A 16,305-nucleotide genomic window follows, 5' to 3' on the forward strand; every position below is an offset into this window, starting at 1 on the left:
ATCAGAAATCCAATATGGCCACCACGGCTGCCATTTTGGAAAACTATTTCAAACTTAAAGTAAAGATCTACTTGGCCGATTGAACTGAAACTTTGTAGGAATGATCGAATCATGGTCCTGACAAAGTGTTGTTATTTTTCGGGTCAATCAGAAATACAATTTGGCTGCCATGGCCGCTATTTTGCTACTAAGTTCTAATAGGCCGATCTCACTTAAAATTTGTCTAGGAATGATCAGCTCATGGTCCTGACAAAGTTAAGTTAACATTATACTATTTTTTACTCAAATTGGTACATATTTCAACAACAAAAATAAATACTATAGACTCAGGTGACCGTTAAGGCCCATGGGCCTCTTGTTTTTCATTACATGTTAATACAAAATATTTCAAATAAAAAAGCTCTCTATTTGGTCAAAGGTCACCATTTTTTTAAAAACATTCAATTTTCATTGTTTTTGAAAAATACTTCTACAGATCGATGGAGGATATCGTTCCGATGAAACTGATGTCTTAAGTTTTTCTGTAACATTTACCGTTAAGGTTGTACATCATTTTGAAATATTTCCTTTGATCTTTTAAAAATTTCGCAATATATTAAAACTTGTTTTACTCCAATATCAATGACAAATATTTCGCTTAGTTGTAACGGGAAAAGTTTCCCTAGATGTCTTCTAACATTTGGTAACATTTTCAACTTCATCCAAAAAACAAAATGGCCGCCATGACGTCATAGGGTAAAATCTTTAAAACCGCTATAACTCAAAAACCGTTGATTGTACAGAATTTGTGAAAGTGAATTATTTGTAGATAATTTCCATATCTAACTTTTTCTCACTACGTGTTCATACAATATATTTCAAATTAAAAAGTGTGCCTTTGGGTTGAAAGTTCACCATTTTTTTTAAAAACATTCCTTTTTTCATTTTTTTTGAAAAATTCTTCAATAGATTGATGAAGAATGTCATTCCGATGAATTCGTTGCCTTTAGTTTTTCTGTAACATTTACCGTTAACGTTGTACGCCATTTTGAATATTTCCTTTGATCTTTTAAAATGCTGACAATATGTTAAAACTTCAACGATCTTCTTCTCCAATTCTGCCATTGCAATATTAATCCTTACGAACGTATGTTACTTTTTGGAGCAATTAATATTCCAAGATGGCCTTTACGAACTCTGATTGGTTAACAGCCTTTACCAATATATTTCGTTAACAATATCAAACACGAGGTTGATCTTTAGATATCATATAGAGATAGCCAAGGGCAAACTTTTTCTTTCATACTGTTTTAACAAAAAATGTCAATTTCCGGTTTCAGGCAGGGGTCAAAGTTAAAATGCACTATATTGGGTACCAACCTTGAAAAATCTTCTTCTTAAGTTCCACAAGGTCTAGAGTTTTGATATTTAATAATAAAGATTCAGAGATGTCGGGGTATCAGGTTTGAAAAAAATGGTTGACATTAATCAACTATCAAGGTCACAATCAAGGTCACAATCAAGGTCAAAAACTTCATATGTGCTATTTCAAGATAATGACTTCAAAAAACTTCTTCTAAAGTTCTACAAGGCCTAGAGTCCTACTATTTAATACATTAACATGGTCAGATGATTGACTATCAAGTTTGAAAAAATGATTGACCTTAAATGACTTTCAAGGTCACAGAGGTCATATATGTAAAAAATATTGAAACGACCATTTCTGAATCACCAATTATTCCAGGGTAACGATGTTTGGCAAAGAAGCATGCTTGAATGAAGGGCTTTAACGTGTGTGCAAATGAATGACCTTGACCTACTCTAAATATAATTTCAAAGGCGAAAGTCAAAAACCGTTTTCATTTTTGTGCGATTGTAACATGCTTTCAGTACTCTCAGTACTTTGATTTTTATCAAAACATCTACCGGTAATACACGCTGGTAATACTACATGGATTACTACGCACTCCCAATCTTAAAAATATGGACAGTTTACATCTCTCCTGCGGTGGGTAAACATCAGCCTTTCTTTGGCGTGGCAAACCCAACCGATATAGACAGCTATTTCAATTCACCATCCTCATGTACATAGTGGACGGACTATATGCCTTTTACGGACTACCTTCGTCTACAACTAAGCCCATTGGCTGCCTATATTTATCCGTTCTTTTTATGACATCATTTCGCACTCGGGGAATCCCCCACTACGCAGCCAGCTACTGTTGACTTGCACAGGTTATTATTAGAAGACCAAATCAGTACTTGCAGTGAAAAGCCCGTCAAATTGTTAGCAAACAATTTCTAGTTTACATCTGGAATAGTCTTCACCTTGACTAAGATAGTGCCTGGACTCAACATACCAACAGGTGTACAGAAAACATAAGTTGAAAACTAACATACATGTAGTTAACATGATCAAGATTGCTTCAGAGATCAATCTGGTGAGGTTGTTCTAAAATTTCTAGTAGAGGGTGTTTCTAAGTGATAAAAATGTGAAAATACATGTAGTGAAAAAAAGGTTGCTGCAGCCCAGAAAAGCCCCCTTGGACCCACCCACTGTACATATTGAGATACATGTATCTGTAGGCATATAAACTTTATTTCAGAAGTTGGTGGATATTTCTTTCATTGCAAATTACATCTGAATTGTCCATTTTCTGGCTGTATTTTTCAGGTGTGGCAGTATGTGACGCTTATGAGGAGGATTTACCTGGTCGACTGTCCAGGTGTGGTGTATCCTTCAGCAGATTCCAAATCTGATTTTGTCCTCAAAGGAATTGTAAGTAGCTGTGGGAATGGATGGCATACACTGTTAAATGCTACTAGCTGTTGTATTTATAGTCATGTTGGGCAAAAATATTACATTTTTAAGTCCATTCATATGTTTATCTTCCCACCTGAAATGTTAAAAACCAAGATTATGATAACAAGCACAGGGGCATGGATCGCTTTACTTGTAATATTAAAAAATAGGGGTCTCCTCTACTACAAATATTTTTTAGGAGAGGAGACCCCTATTTTTCAATATTACAAGTAAAGCGATCCATGCCCCTGTGATAACAAGGTCAGTTTAGGTAGCAGTACTTAGGCATTTCAAATATGAAAATTAGCTATGATATTGCACGTTGCTTCCATAATTTAAAATATGAAAATGAGCCATGATATTGCACTTTGCTTCCATAATTTCAAATATGAAAATGAGCCATGATATTGTCACTTTGCTTCCATAATTTCAAATATGAAAATGAGCCATGATATTGTCACTTTGCTTCCATAATTTCAAATATGAAAATGAGCCATGATATTGCACGTTGCTTCCATAATTTCAAATATGAAAATGAGTCATGATATTGCACGTTGCTTCCATAATTTTAAATATGAAAATGAGCCATGATATTGTCACTTTGCTTCCATAATAATTCGCTGTGGTAGCAGGAAACATCAGTTCATTCAGTGTGGTTTTTATATTTTGATTTTCTTTTATACAAAACCTAGGGTTGGCTAGAGACATATAAGAGATGCAAACTTGATCTCAGTTTTACACTTCACTCAGTCATTTGATAAAGTACCTGTAGATATGTAATCTGTCTTTGTCGACTGCGCAGGTGCGTGTAGAAATGGTGAAGACACCAGAGGACTACATCTCTGATTTGTTAAAACGTGTGAAGAAAGATTACATAAAACAGACCTATAAGGTACAGGAATGGACCAGCGCTGAGAACTTTCTCGAGCAACTTGCCAAAAAGTGTGGAAAACTACTCAAGGTAAGTAGTGATAAGTCTAGTTAGAATGAATATAAGTGTGAGAAAGGTAAGGGGGATTCTGTTAGTGTCTCCTTGAGGTATCAAGGATGACACAATATATGGACTTGGTTGACTTGAAGATTGTTTTCAAAATAACTGAGTGCAGGCAAAATGGTTTCAGTATTGTTGCTCAAAACAAATGATATTTCACAATATGGTTAACTTTTCACTGCATACAGATGTCAGAAGAGAAAACTCCATATTGTTTCATGGAGAATTGGTTGGCAGTTATGTCATTTTTAGGTAAATTAACTTTATCAGATAAAAATATGGTTTTGATTAAGCTTTTTATGTACTTTTGACCTATGTACAATATTTATATACATATATACTGTGTTTATGTATGTATATACTGTGTTTATGTATGTATATACTGTGTTTATGTATGCACTGTGTGTATGTATGTATATACTGTGTTTATGTATGTATGCACTGTTTATGTATGTATATACTGTGTTTATGTATGTATGTACTGTGTTTATGTATGTATGTACTGTGTTTATGTATATATGTACAATGTATTTGTGGACTTTTGTTTTGGTGAACGTGTGGTCAAATAACCGGACAAAGCAATATTGAACGAGATGAAGTTAAGGTTAATATTACTGTTTCAGGTCCGTATAACCACATATTCACCGTGATAAAAGTCCTTTATTGTTATAATATATATCAAATTGTGTAACAAATTTGAAGTGATGTCATAAAGTGATGTGACCGAGATGAAGTGGATGTTGATATCATTTTCTCAGGTCCAAATAACCATATATATATAGACGCTAAATAAAGCTTTAATCATGAAGCAAGAATGTGTCGGAGAGCATTTCAGGATTGGTTGTCATATTTTTGACATGCATTGGTGTGTAACATACATTTGCTTACCTATATATTGCGCGCTCCATGTTTAATTAGGTAAGCCAATGTATGTTACACACCAATGCATATCAAAAATATGTCATCCAATACTTATATTTACATTTTATGTTGATCAACTTACAGTTTACACAAAAATATAGACATAATATTAGTCTGAACGCATTTCAACGTCAGGGTAAATCCATACACAGAACAGCCACCAGTTGACAGTGGAGCAGTGCAATCTCCAACGTTACAGTTATGACGTCATAAGCGTAGCGACTTCACAATGGCCCAATGTATGTTATACGGAAATAACATACATTAGGCCCAATAGAAACATCTTGGCTCTTTGCAGTGGAAATGTAAATGTTATGACGTAACAGTTGAAATGACGTCATCAAGTGAATATTGACCTGCTGTTTCTAAAAATGGTAACACCAAGTTAATATTCACAAATCATCGACCTCAACGTCATTATGATTCAGCCAATGAGGGTGTAGGGAAATGTGTTTCATGTAATATTGTATGATGTACAATGTGTATCTATGCAGTGTTTATGTGTCCTTATCAGGGTGTAGGGAAATGTGTGTCATGTAATATTATATGATGTACAATGTGTATCTATATACAATATTTATGTGTCCTTATCAGGGTGTAGGGAAATGTGTGTCATGTAATATTGTATGATGTACAATGTGTATCTATACAGTGTTTATGTGTCCTTATCAGGGTGGAGAACCAGACTTCAGCACCATGGCTAAAATGGTTCTGAATGACTGGCAGAGAGGGAAGATTCCCTACTTTGTACGGCCGCCTGGCAGCGAGGAGGTAGGTGTCTTCACTTGACGATGGTTTGGGGGACAATTAGTGCCATGTTTGAGGTCACCAGTAGTGTCATGTAGAAATTTTTCACTTCTTTTATTTCTCTTTTAAGAACAGATTGATTTCATTCCGATTTGGCAGGAATCATCATATATATCCTTTGTACATCTACATGTACTGTAATGCAGTGTCTCAGGTGATTGATAAGATCAGGCCCATGGTCCTCTTATATGTTTAATTGTCGGCTATTGTAGTAGTGTTCATTTTTTCTTTTTACACATCCTTGTTGTCTCTTAATTCCAAACCCATCACATCTATCTGTAAACATATTCTTATAACTAGATACCTGGTAATTCCAACTCTAAAGAAGAATCTCACAATGATACAAGGAAGAAAGTGATGGTATTTTATTTATAACTTCTACATCACGATACACACAACTAAACACATTCAATCAAATTGTTGATTTTCTTTCAAGGGTGAGAGCAGCATCAGTAGTACAGAACAACAGACTGGAAACGCAGTTGAGCAAGGGCAAAGTGCTGATGAAGCTGCAAAGGTACAAGCAAAACAAGAGGAGACAACTGAGTCCAAGGATATAGAAGCAACAGAGACCATTGGGGAGGCAAAGGTGAAAAAGGTAGTGATACCAAAGGTACGACAAGACCTCAGTAAAATTAATGTGGCCCCTACTTTCATAGCTGAAGACATAAAAAAATTGGAACTGGACACATTGGAGGGGGATGATTCTGAGGTTTCCGAATCTGAGGAAGAAGAAGAGGAGGAGGTAGATGCAGAGAACAGAGAGGATGATGAAAAGAATAAAAAGGACAACTCTGAGACAACCAGTGATTTAGTCACTAAACAAGAAAAGTGTAGGGAAAACAGCATAAAACACAGCAATGAAATGAAAAAATGTATGAAGGATTTTGTGAATGATGAGCAGTGTGAGGTACTGGACATAGGTGTGAACGATACTGACTCTTGTGATAAGGTCAAGGACATTGGGGAGAATGGTTCTCAGTCACTGGGGAAGAACAGTACAAAGAAAGTCAGATTTGATGTAGAGTGTGACGATAAAACAGGGTCCCTCACACAAACGCGCAAAAGGAAGCCGGAAATGGTTAAGCAGAGCAGAAGTGGCAAGTTTGTTGTCACAGAGATTGACGAGGAAGAGGACTCGCCAAAGAAGCAGAAACTAAATAGTAAACAGGTATGTCACAAGTAACAAAATAACCTGGTTTAGCTGGGTCTTATAAATAACTCTTACTTTTATTTTATAGTTCTGATTTTTGGGCTGTATTACTTTCACTGTCTTAAATGTGGAAATCGAAATTTGCATTTGAATTTATGACATTAAAATTTGTTAGGTAGGTTCTAGTTCCAGTTTGTATATTAAAACATGTAAATGCAGGAGATTCAAAATACGATCAGTGCAGGTCATAAAGTTCATTTTCAGGTTGACAAGAACCCTGCGTATCCTCTGGCCGTGATACCCATATTGTAAAAGTCTGGTGTCGGGGCCAGAGGAAATTATTAACTCAGGCTAGTTGACCACATGCAAATGTAGGTGACTTGGCAGGTGTATATGAGTACACAGCTACACATGTAATTGTTAAGATAGGTTTTTATAGCAGACTGTGCTATCCTTAGTAGTACCTGTGATTGTTAAGATAGGTTTATATAGCAGACTGAGCTATCCTTAGTAGTACATGTGATTGTTAAGATAGGTTTTTATAGCAGACTGTGCTATTCTTAGTAGTACCCGTGATTGTTTGATAGGTTTTTATAGCAGGTTGTGCTATATCCTTAGTAGTACCTGTGATTGTTATAAGATAGCTTTTTATAGCAGACTGTGCTATCCTTAGTAGTACCCGTGATTGTTAAGATAGGTTTTTATAGCAGACTGTGCTATCTTTAGTAGTACCTGTGATTGTTAAGATAGGTTTTTATAGCAAACTGTGCTATCCTTAGTAGTACCAGTGATTGTTAAGATAGGTTTTTATAGCAGACGGTGCTATCCTTAGTAGTACCCGTGATTGTTTAGATAGGTTTTTATAGCAGGTTGTGCTATATCCTTAGTAGTACCTGTGATTGTTAAGATAGGTTTTTATAGCAGACGGTGCTATGCTTAGTAGTACCCGTGATTGTTCAGATAGGTTTTTATAGCAGGTTGTGCTATATCCTTAGTAGTACCTGTGATTGTTAAGATAGGTTTTTATAGCAGACGGTGCTATCCTTAGTAGTACCCGTGATTGTTTAGATAGGTTTTTATAGCAGACTGTGCTATATCCTTAGTAGTACCTGTGATTGTTAAGATAGGTTTTTATAGCAGACTGTGCTTTATGCTTGGTAGTACCTGTGATTGTTAAGATAGGTTTCTATGGCAGACTGTGCTATCCTAAGTAGTACATGTGATTGTTAAGATAGGTTTTTATAGCAGACTGTGCTATCTTTAAAAGTACATGTGATTGTTAAGATAAGTTTATATAGCAGACTGTGCTATCCTTAGTAGTAACTGTGATTGTTAAGATAGGTTTATATAGCAGACTGTGCTATCCTTAGTAGTAACAGTGATTGTTAAGATAGGTTTCTATAGCAGACTGTGCTATCCTTAGTAGTACCTGTGATTGTTAAGATAGGTTTTTATAGCAGGCTGTGCTATATCCTTAGTAGTAACTGTGATTGTTAAGATAGGTTTTTATAGCAGGCTGTGCTATATCCTTAGTAGTAACTGTGATTGTTAAGATAGGTTTTTATAGCAGGCTGTGCTATATCCTTAGTAGTAACTGTGATTGTTAAGATAGGGTTTTATAGCAGACTGTGCTATTCTTAGTAGTACCTGTGATTGTTAAGATAGGTTTTTATAGCAGACTGTGCTATTCTTAGTAGTACCTGTGATTGTTTAGATAGGTTTTTATAGCAGACTGTGCTATCCTTAGTAGTACCTGTGATCATGATTGTTAAGACAGATGATGTGCTACATTTGTACATTGTCCCCTTTTTCTCTTACTAAAACTCACTTTGCTTGCTGCCTTTGTCTAAGTGCTAAAAATGAACCCCTTGTTCTGGTGAATATCATTGAGATGCTATTTGATGTCGGTTTCAACATAAAAAACAACCTTGTTGAATCATTTAAGATAGATGCATTTTTTATGCCTTCTTGCCCTGGTGAAGTGACTGAATGAAGATCATGTACACCCTTGAAAAAATCAGTTATTTGTGTTGAGCAAAGTCAGTCTTTCACTTGCCATGTAAATATAGAACTCATAACATGATATTGTTTTGTGTTACAGAGACGTCGATTAGACAGAGAATCCAAAACCAAGAAGATAGGCTCTCAGTTTTATGCCCAAACAAATGTGAAAAACAAAAACCGAAGGAAGTAACAGGGGCAGGATTGATCATTAGTGTGCTATCACTGATTGGAATATTTGTTTGTGCTTAAAATCACAATTATTATAAAATATTTAACTTTGATCTCTGAATTTGAGTAGTATATTGTTCTTGACTGATCATGGCATTTGCATGTTCTGTGATACATGCCAGTGGTTTTAGTAAAAATATCAAATCTTTCAATTTCTCAAAGATATTTCTATTGAGTATGCATACTTGACCAAATATGACATATTACTTTCATCTTTGAATGATGAAGACAGTTTAGAATAAACATGTCGACAAACACTCCAACGGGGAGATAGGAGGTATCTCTGCAGCTATTCACTGATTTGTAAAGACTTGCTGATTGCGATTCCACAGAAGTTGATATGTTACCTGTGTCAGTTTAGATGGAATAATGGCTGATTGCAATTTACATGTGATGAAGGAATGAAAAGCAGTTATTTGTTGTCACTCTTAAGATGAAATGTTTCAGCCTTCACTGCGCTGGTGGAACCATTTTCGCTCAGTGTTAATTTTGCCCTCATAACATAGGGCGATAAAGGTGAAGGTTTCAATGCAGCGAACCAGTATACAGTAGATTACTATGATCGTGTGGCAGCAACCTCATCTTATATTTACAAATTGGGACGATCATTGAGGTTGAGAGCGGAAATTAGGTACCAAGTTTTCCAGGCTCGTTCCATGAGAAATAAATAATTCCTACACATTCCGGAATCGATCAGCCAATCAGATCACAGAATCCGCATTTAATATATACAAATACGCTGAACATGAAACTTTAGCAAGGGACCGTACATCGTCTTGGGTAGAAAGTATTGCTATGCAAGCTAAGCATATAAGACAAGTTTCACTAAAATTTTATTGATCCTTCAAATGTAGTCATAAGGAAACCATCAGCCAATCAGATCATAGCCTCACTTAATAAACACTAATATTGTATAGCATCAAACTTGATAGAGAAATTTGAGTAGTCAGCATACAAGGCAAGCATAATTGTACATAAATCATGATTGGCACTTGAAGCCATATTAAGCTTACCTGGACCTGCGACTTGCCAAAGTCTTGAAAAAGGCCTAAACATTTGAGTGGCCCATAATAGGGGCCTGGACATATTAGTGTCTCATAAGAGCCCTAGACATTTTAGTGGCCAATAAGAGGCCTAGACATATTAGTGGTCTATAAGAGGCCTAGATATTTTAGTGGCCCATAAGAGGCCTAGACATATAAGAGGCTCATATGAGGCCTAGACATTTTAGTGGCCCATAAGAGGCATAGACATATCAGTGGCTCCTAAGAGGCCTAGACATATAAGTGGCTCATAAGAGGCCTAGACATATTAGTGGCTCAAAAGAGGGAAAGTAGGCATACCATGGGGGATATTTATTTGGGTTTGTCGTCTATCTGTCAAGCTTCGATTCCGTGCAATAACTACAACAAATGTTAACCGATTTTCTTCAAGCTTGGTAACATGGTTAAATGCCTTAAGGGCTCGACCAAGTTCGATGACCACTTTCAGCTGACTTTATTTGGCGGAGTGATGGCCCCTTGAATAACAATAACATCATTATATGCCGTTTCTGTTTATTAACTCTCGCAAATATTATCCGATTTTCTACAAACTTAGTAACAGGGTTCAACGCATTAAGGGTTCGGCCAAGTTTGACAACCACTTCAATCGGACTCTACCATTTTGCAGAGTTATGGCCCCTTGATTAATGACAAACATCACTATGTGCAGTTTCTGTATAAAAAAAAATCTTCAAGTTTCAAGCTATACTTTATGTCTCAACAGCACTATACTCACATGTTTAAACCTAACCTCAATAATGTTTACCTACAATATGTCCTGCAAACGGGGGATATAAATTTGCTTGTTTCTTTTCACAAACTTGTAGCATTCTATGCCAGCAATCGCAAGCTACAGGTAAAATATAAGGACTCTTAGGTATTTTTGTTTTCAAAAAGGCAATGTTTGAAGGTAATTACAAATGTATTTAAGGTAATTAGGATAATGATATTTTACCAGAGCATGTTTGCTTGGGGTGCTACAAAGTTTGAAAAGAAAAGCCAAATACATCTGGTCGTCATCTTAATGCTCCTTTGGCGTCTGGTTAATTTTGGATCCAAATCAAAATTGAAACTAGATGACCGAGTTCCTTCAGCAGGTCAGGAAATAGTTTGGCAGCATGATCCTATTATGCCACCCTTTTTGTGACACAAAGATTGCACATATGCCATGGAAATTGTCATTGTAACTTCTTCCAGTACTTTCTAAGAAAAAATCCCTAACAAACTCTCAAAATTCAAGATGGCTACATGATAGGCGAATTTGTTTGGATCAGTTCCAAATTCAAAATGCACAATAAAAAAAAAACCATGGGGAACCCTACATGAGAAGTTTTGAGAAAGATCGCTCTTTCTGAAAAATAGTGCTAATGTTAGGACACATCACATTTTGATGCAACATGTTTATTTTGTTATACAAATGAGTGGTATATATTCTTAATCAAAATTCATATAGTTTCAAGCAATAGGAGTTTTGTGTGCCTACCTCTTGCATTTTGCTCATGAACTCCTCGAAATATTGAAAGCAAAAAAAAAAGAAAGAAAAAATGATGCGACATCATCAATATCTCCAAACATATTTCTTAACACCTGTTTTTGTTAAAAATGATTTTTTTTATGAATAGTCAACTAAAATTTATATGAAAACTTTCTTCAAAATGTAGCAAAATATATTAAATACTGTCATTTATTTTCATAAACTGAATAATAAGAGCAGGTGTTCCATTGTGGGTTATCGGCAAGCTAAATAATTCAAGTGAACCTGACTAGACGAAATGACGTCTATAAATAGACGCACGCAATGGTGATACCCAAGAAATATGTCAAATGAAAGCTAAATGCATATATTGTTTCATTATAGTAAAATAATTGGTGTTCTAGAACCTAAATGGGAAATGTGGATATTTTTCTTTAAAAACTGTTCCATTTTGGGTTCCCTCACAAATAAACAGGAGCTCTAAAAATTCAAGATGGCCACCTGTCGGTACTTTCTGAGAAAACGGTGCAAATTTAAACAAACTTAACCTTTCAAAATTCAAGATGGCTGCCTTTCGGCCTTATTGTTTTTCCCCTTGATTAGTTCATGAATTCAAAATACATATCTGGGGACCATGGGAAACCTACACAAGAAATTTGATAAAGATCCCTCCAGTACATTTTGAGAATTCTAACTCTCTAGATTCAAGATGGCCGTCTGTTTCCCATAATGTTTTCTTTAATCAGTCCTAAATTTAAATGGCTCAACTAAGAAATATATCTGATAATTGTTTTAAGTTTCGTCAACGAACTTATCTACTTTGTAACATAATAGATTTTTTGTTGTGAGGCACAGTTTTTACTAAGTAAACACAAAATCAGTTCCTATTGGTGGAATATCAGTATTCCGAATACATATATAGACCATGATGAAGAGCTAGACGTAGCTAGTACCAACAATAAATTTCAAGTGTGAGGTCACGTCTAAGCCCCTGACGACAAATTGGAGTGGCGCATTCTACTGCATTGCTTTATAAGTCTCTGGTATGATACATTTTCTGTTGATAAATAAACGGATATTGGACTAAATATGACTTTGAAATGTACCCATTGATAGATAAAAATTGAACTCTTTTTTGTTTATTTAATGCTGATATAACAAACAAAAAAATAATTTAATTAATAATTATACCTTAATTACAAATTGTCGAAAACTTTTCCTTCTATGCACCTATTTGCAATTACCCCTGGTGCACCACAAATCAATCAACGGACCCGTACATTTCCCAAGTCATTTCAGATTCACAACAAAAAAATGTGACGCTGAGCAAAACTCTTCATAGCTGCCCGAGTCCCTGATAATCACTCCAAGTTATGTAATATTTACACTCCATACAATCCTTATCTCATTGTAAATCCTGTTGTTTTACAGATTTTCTCCAATAGCTCAAGTATAGGATTTGCTTCTCGTGGTGATCTAGATGGAAATACGGATAAAAAATCAATGAAAAATGTATGAAGCTTCCAATAAGACAAAATGTACAGTCTTATCTTACACAAACAGTCAACTCAGGACAAGTTAATTCTATTTACCTTAGCTAAGACATGTTCACAGAACCAGACCACTCACATTGTATTCTGACCAGGAACATTATATTTAACAGGCAATTGTTGGTCAAGCCCAAGCGGAACATGGAGTGCTTCGCGGTATTGGTATGATAATACTGCATCCAATTTTACGTTTGTGACACCATTGGTAACTAGCAACGTGGTAAATATGTCGGTCACGGTGATGAGGAAGGTGATTGGGCACCTCTAGAATGGAGTGAAAGCAAATGAAGGAAGGGGTCGTGACCTGTATTTGTGAGAAAACAGAAGGAAACATCAATTCACACTGCGAAATCATGAAAAATGGGTTCACTGTTTATCTCAACAAATGTATGGTCATTGTATTTTCTTAGATTGATGCAAGAATGTATCTCATGAAGACAAGAATATTAAATTAATGTCCTTTTCACTAAGTATAAAAATTTAAAAAATGATAGCTGTCCAAAAACGGTATGAACTTTTTTGATGGAAAAATGGTTGGTAGCAGAGAAAAAACGAATATTACCATCAGATTCGGGTCCAAATGTGTTTACTTTAAATTTCCTCACTTAATTTTGTTATATACACTCGCAAATCAGCATGTTGCTCACTGTAAATTCAACAATAAATCACTGGACACCATGATTCACAAGATGAAATACTTCAAACAACATTTTTTAAATGCCTTGATCTTTGAAATAAAAGCAGACTTTTCATAAATTCAAATTCAATAGAAACAGAATAAGTGCACTTTTCAAAACACATTTCCTGAATTTTTGTCTTAAAATTACTACATATTTCATCAAAAACAAATGATGTTGCTTATATTTTAAGATATATTTATTCTGTAGCCTTGATATATAGAGTTCCATATAATGAGAGGAAATTAGTTATTCTCATCCAGTAAAAATGATACGTTTCGTTATTATCACTGGTTTTCAACCAATCCGAAGACAGAACGACCAGCATAAAAACATGTCTATTGGGGATGAAAATAATCAAAGTTTGCTTTTATTTAGTAATAAAAAAAAAAAAATTACATGTACTGTAGCCATAATTCAATCTGTAAACTGTAGTCACACAGGATAGAAATAAGTTTAGCAAATAAAAAGCTTTTTGTTAACTTTCAGTATACCTGGGTGTTAATTGTAACGCCTTAAACACCCTAAGAGACTACCATTGGTATATATTTAAAATTCAAAAGGTCCCCAGGGCCTGTGCTATGACCTACTTAGTACCGCCCAACAGTAGGTGTACGGCAGGGTTCACTATTTTATCAAAATAACTATCGTAATAACATTGTTCCTTATCAATTGATATCATATTGTTTAAAATAGGATCTGCTCCAAATTATGAGCTTAACTATATAGCTAAATATTGCACAATATAAAAAATCAATCTTCCACACATGTTTTTACTATCTTCGTGCATAGTTGTATACTAAAAATCTTTAGGTGTAAATAATTTGTGAACCGCTTTGAGACGACCTACGAACTAGGTTGTGATAAAGCGGTATATATGAACCTGCAATTATTATTATCATTATTATTATTACGACATGTATGTTATTTGGTACGTTATGTTGAGTGATTATGGTGAAAATTTCAGAAAAAATCTGGAACCGGAGAAGTTGTCATCTAATAGTCAAATTGTAGTAAGCTTATTAAAAAATAGCAGAAAAAAAATCAACGTCCAATAATATTTAAATAATTAAACAAAACTCGACCCAAATTATACTATCACCACTGATTACATTGTAATCGATAGAGTGTGTTGCAAATTTTGAGCAGAACTTCATAGATAGGTAGATTTTGCTATAGCTAGTGGCGCTTAGTCGTGCGAGTGACTCTTCACGCACAACGTTGTCTGGAAGCTGGTTCCAGTCGATGGTCGTTCCGGGAAAGAACGAGTTTTTATAGACAACTATAGGTGTGTTACAGTTCGTAGTTTAAAAACACCCAGAGTTGTTGGTTTCCTGGTTTTCGATAATGTTTTTTTTTTGCGACACAGTCTGTAAACCGTTTGGTTCTAATCTGTTTCCTTGGATTGGTATTAAATTATCCTGACAGTGCATGACTGGCAACCACTTTCTCTTTCCCTCTTGAAGTGGGGACAGGCCCAGGTCCTGGAGCATCTGGGTGACATACCCTGATTCCCAGGAGGTGAAGTCTCGTAATGAATCGGGCCGCCTGGCGTTGGACGCGCTCTAGTCGGTCGATGTCTAAAGGGGTCACAGACCACAGAGCTATACTCTATGATTTATCGAACAATGGCGATGCACGCTGTTTTTCGACAAGTAGCTAGGCAGTGTTTTAGGTTCTGCCGCAAAACCCACAGAGTGGAGTTAGCCTTCGTTACTATCTTGGTGATGTGTGGATCAAATCTAGGATCGTCGGAAAGGGTGACTCTGATATATGGGGATTCCTGCACTTGCTGTAGGATGTGGATGTCAAGCTGGTAGAATGTGTTGTGACTTGCAGTTGATGATCATAATATAGAACTTCTTGTCGTTGAAACGCATACCCCATGAATATGTCGATTTCTCAAAGTCAACCAGGTCCTTTTGAAGTTGTAGGTGGTCTTTCATGTTCAGGATGCACCTGTACAGTAGGCAGTCGTCGGCGAAGAGGCGAACAGGGACAGTATCGGGACGAGTACCCAGAGGCCACGTGGACTGATTTTGACTCTTCACCGTCGACAGCCACCTGCATGCTGCAATTTGTCAGGAAGTCTCTCAGCCAGTTGTTCATTGACTTATCCCACCCGTACATGTTTATCTTATGGAGTAGTTTGTCGTGGGGGATGGTGTCGAAGACCTTCGAAAAGTCCAAAGTGGCCATATCGATCTGGGCACAGGTGTCATACTGCCTCATGAGTAACTAGCTGGGTCTCGCAAGAATAGCCTAAATGTGTTGCTAAATGATGTTAGGATCCTGTTCCTTTCAAGATGGTTCATGATGTGCTTGAAGATGATATGCTCAATCGTCTTGCAGGATACACAGTTGAGCGAGACCGGTCTGTAATTCACTGCCTGATGACTGTCTCCCTTCTTAAAACAGGTGTTACATTAGCAAGGAGCCAGTCAGCTTGTAGTTCGCCACTGTCGCTCGAGCATTGGAAGATGCGTTGAAATGCAGGAGACAGTTGGCGATCACAGTTCTTCAGTATGGTGTTTGGATTCATATCGGGACATTGGGCCTTGCTGTTATTGATGTTCTCTGGGAGCTTCTTAATCCCTTCAGATTTTGCGGTAAACGGCAGGATCTTGTTCTTGCACCTCCGTAGGATATCAGGCAAGTCGTTGTTGTCATCGATG

At 36.1% G+C, this 16,305-nt stretch overlaps 1 protein-coding gene across 1 annotated transcript in view; it reads left to right on the forward strand.

The window, feature by feature from the left end:
* The window catches only part of LOC110452535 (nucleolar GTP-binding protein 2-like), a 17,656-nt gene extending 8,717 nt beyond the window's left edge, over positions 1-8,939 (forward strand). Inside the window, exons 10-14 of the mRNA XM_021501136.1 lie at positions 2,654-2,758; positions 3,585-3,743; positions 5,367-5,465; positions 5,938-6,672; positions 8,756-8,939. Coding sequence (XP_021356811.1) covers positions 2,654-2,758; positions 3,585-3,743; positions 5,367-5,465; positions 5,938-6,672; positions 8,756-8,848 — 1,191 coding nt within the window. The 3' untranslated portion in view covers positions 8,849-8,939. The remainder of the gene's footprint in view (positions 1-2,653; positions 2,759-3,584; positions 3,744-5,366; positions 5,466-5,937; positions 6,673-8,755) is intronic.
* Positions 8,940-16,305: the final 7,366 nt, after the last annotated feature.

Source organism: Mizuhopecten yessoensis, unplaced genomic scaffold (assembly GCF_002113885.1).
Source record: "Mizuhopecten yessoensis strain PY_sf001 unplaced genomic scaffold, ASM211388v2 scaffold6719, whole genome shotgun sequence".
Lineage (NCBI taxonomy): Eukaryota > Metazoa > Mollusca > Bivalvia > Pectinida > Pectinidae > Mizuhopecten > Mizuhopecten yessoensis.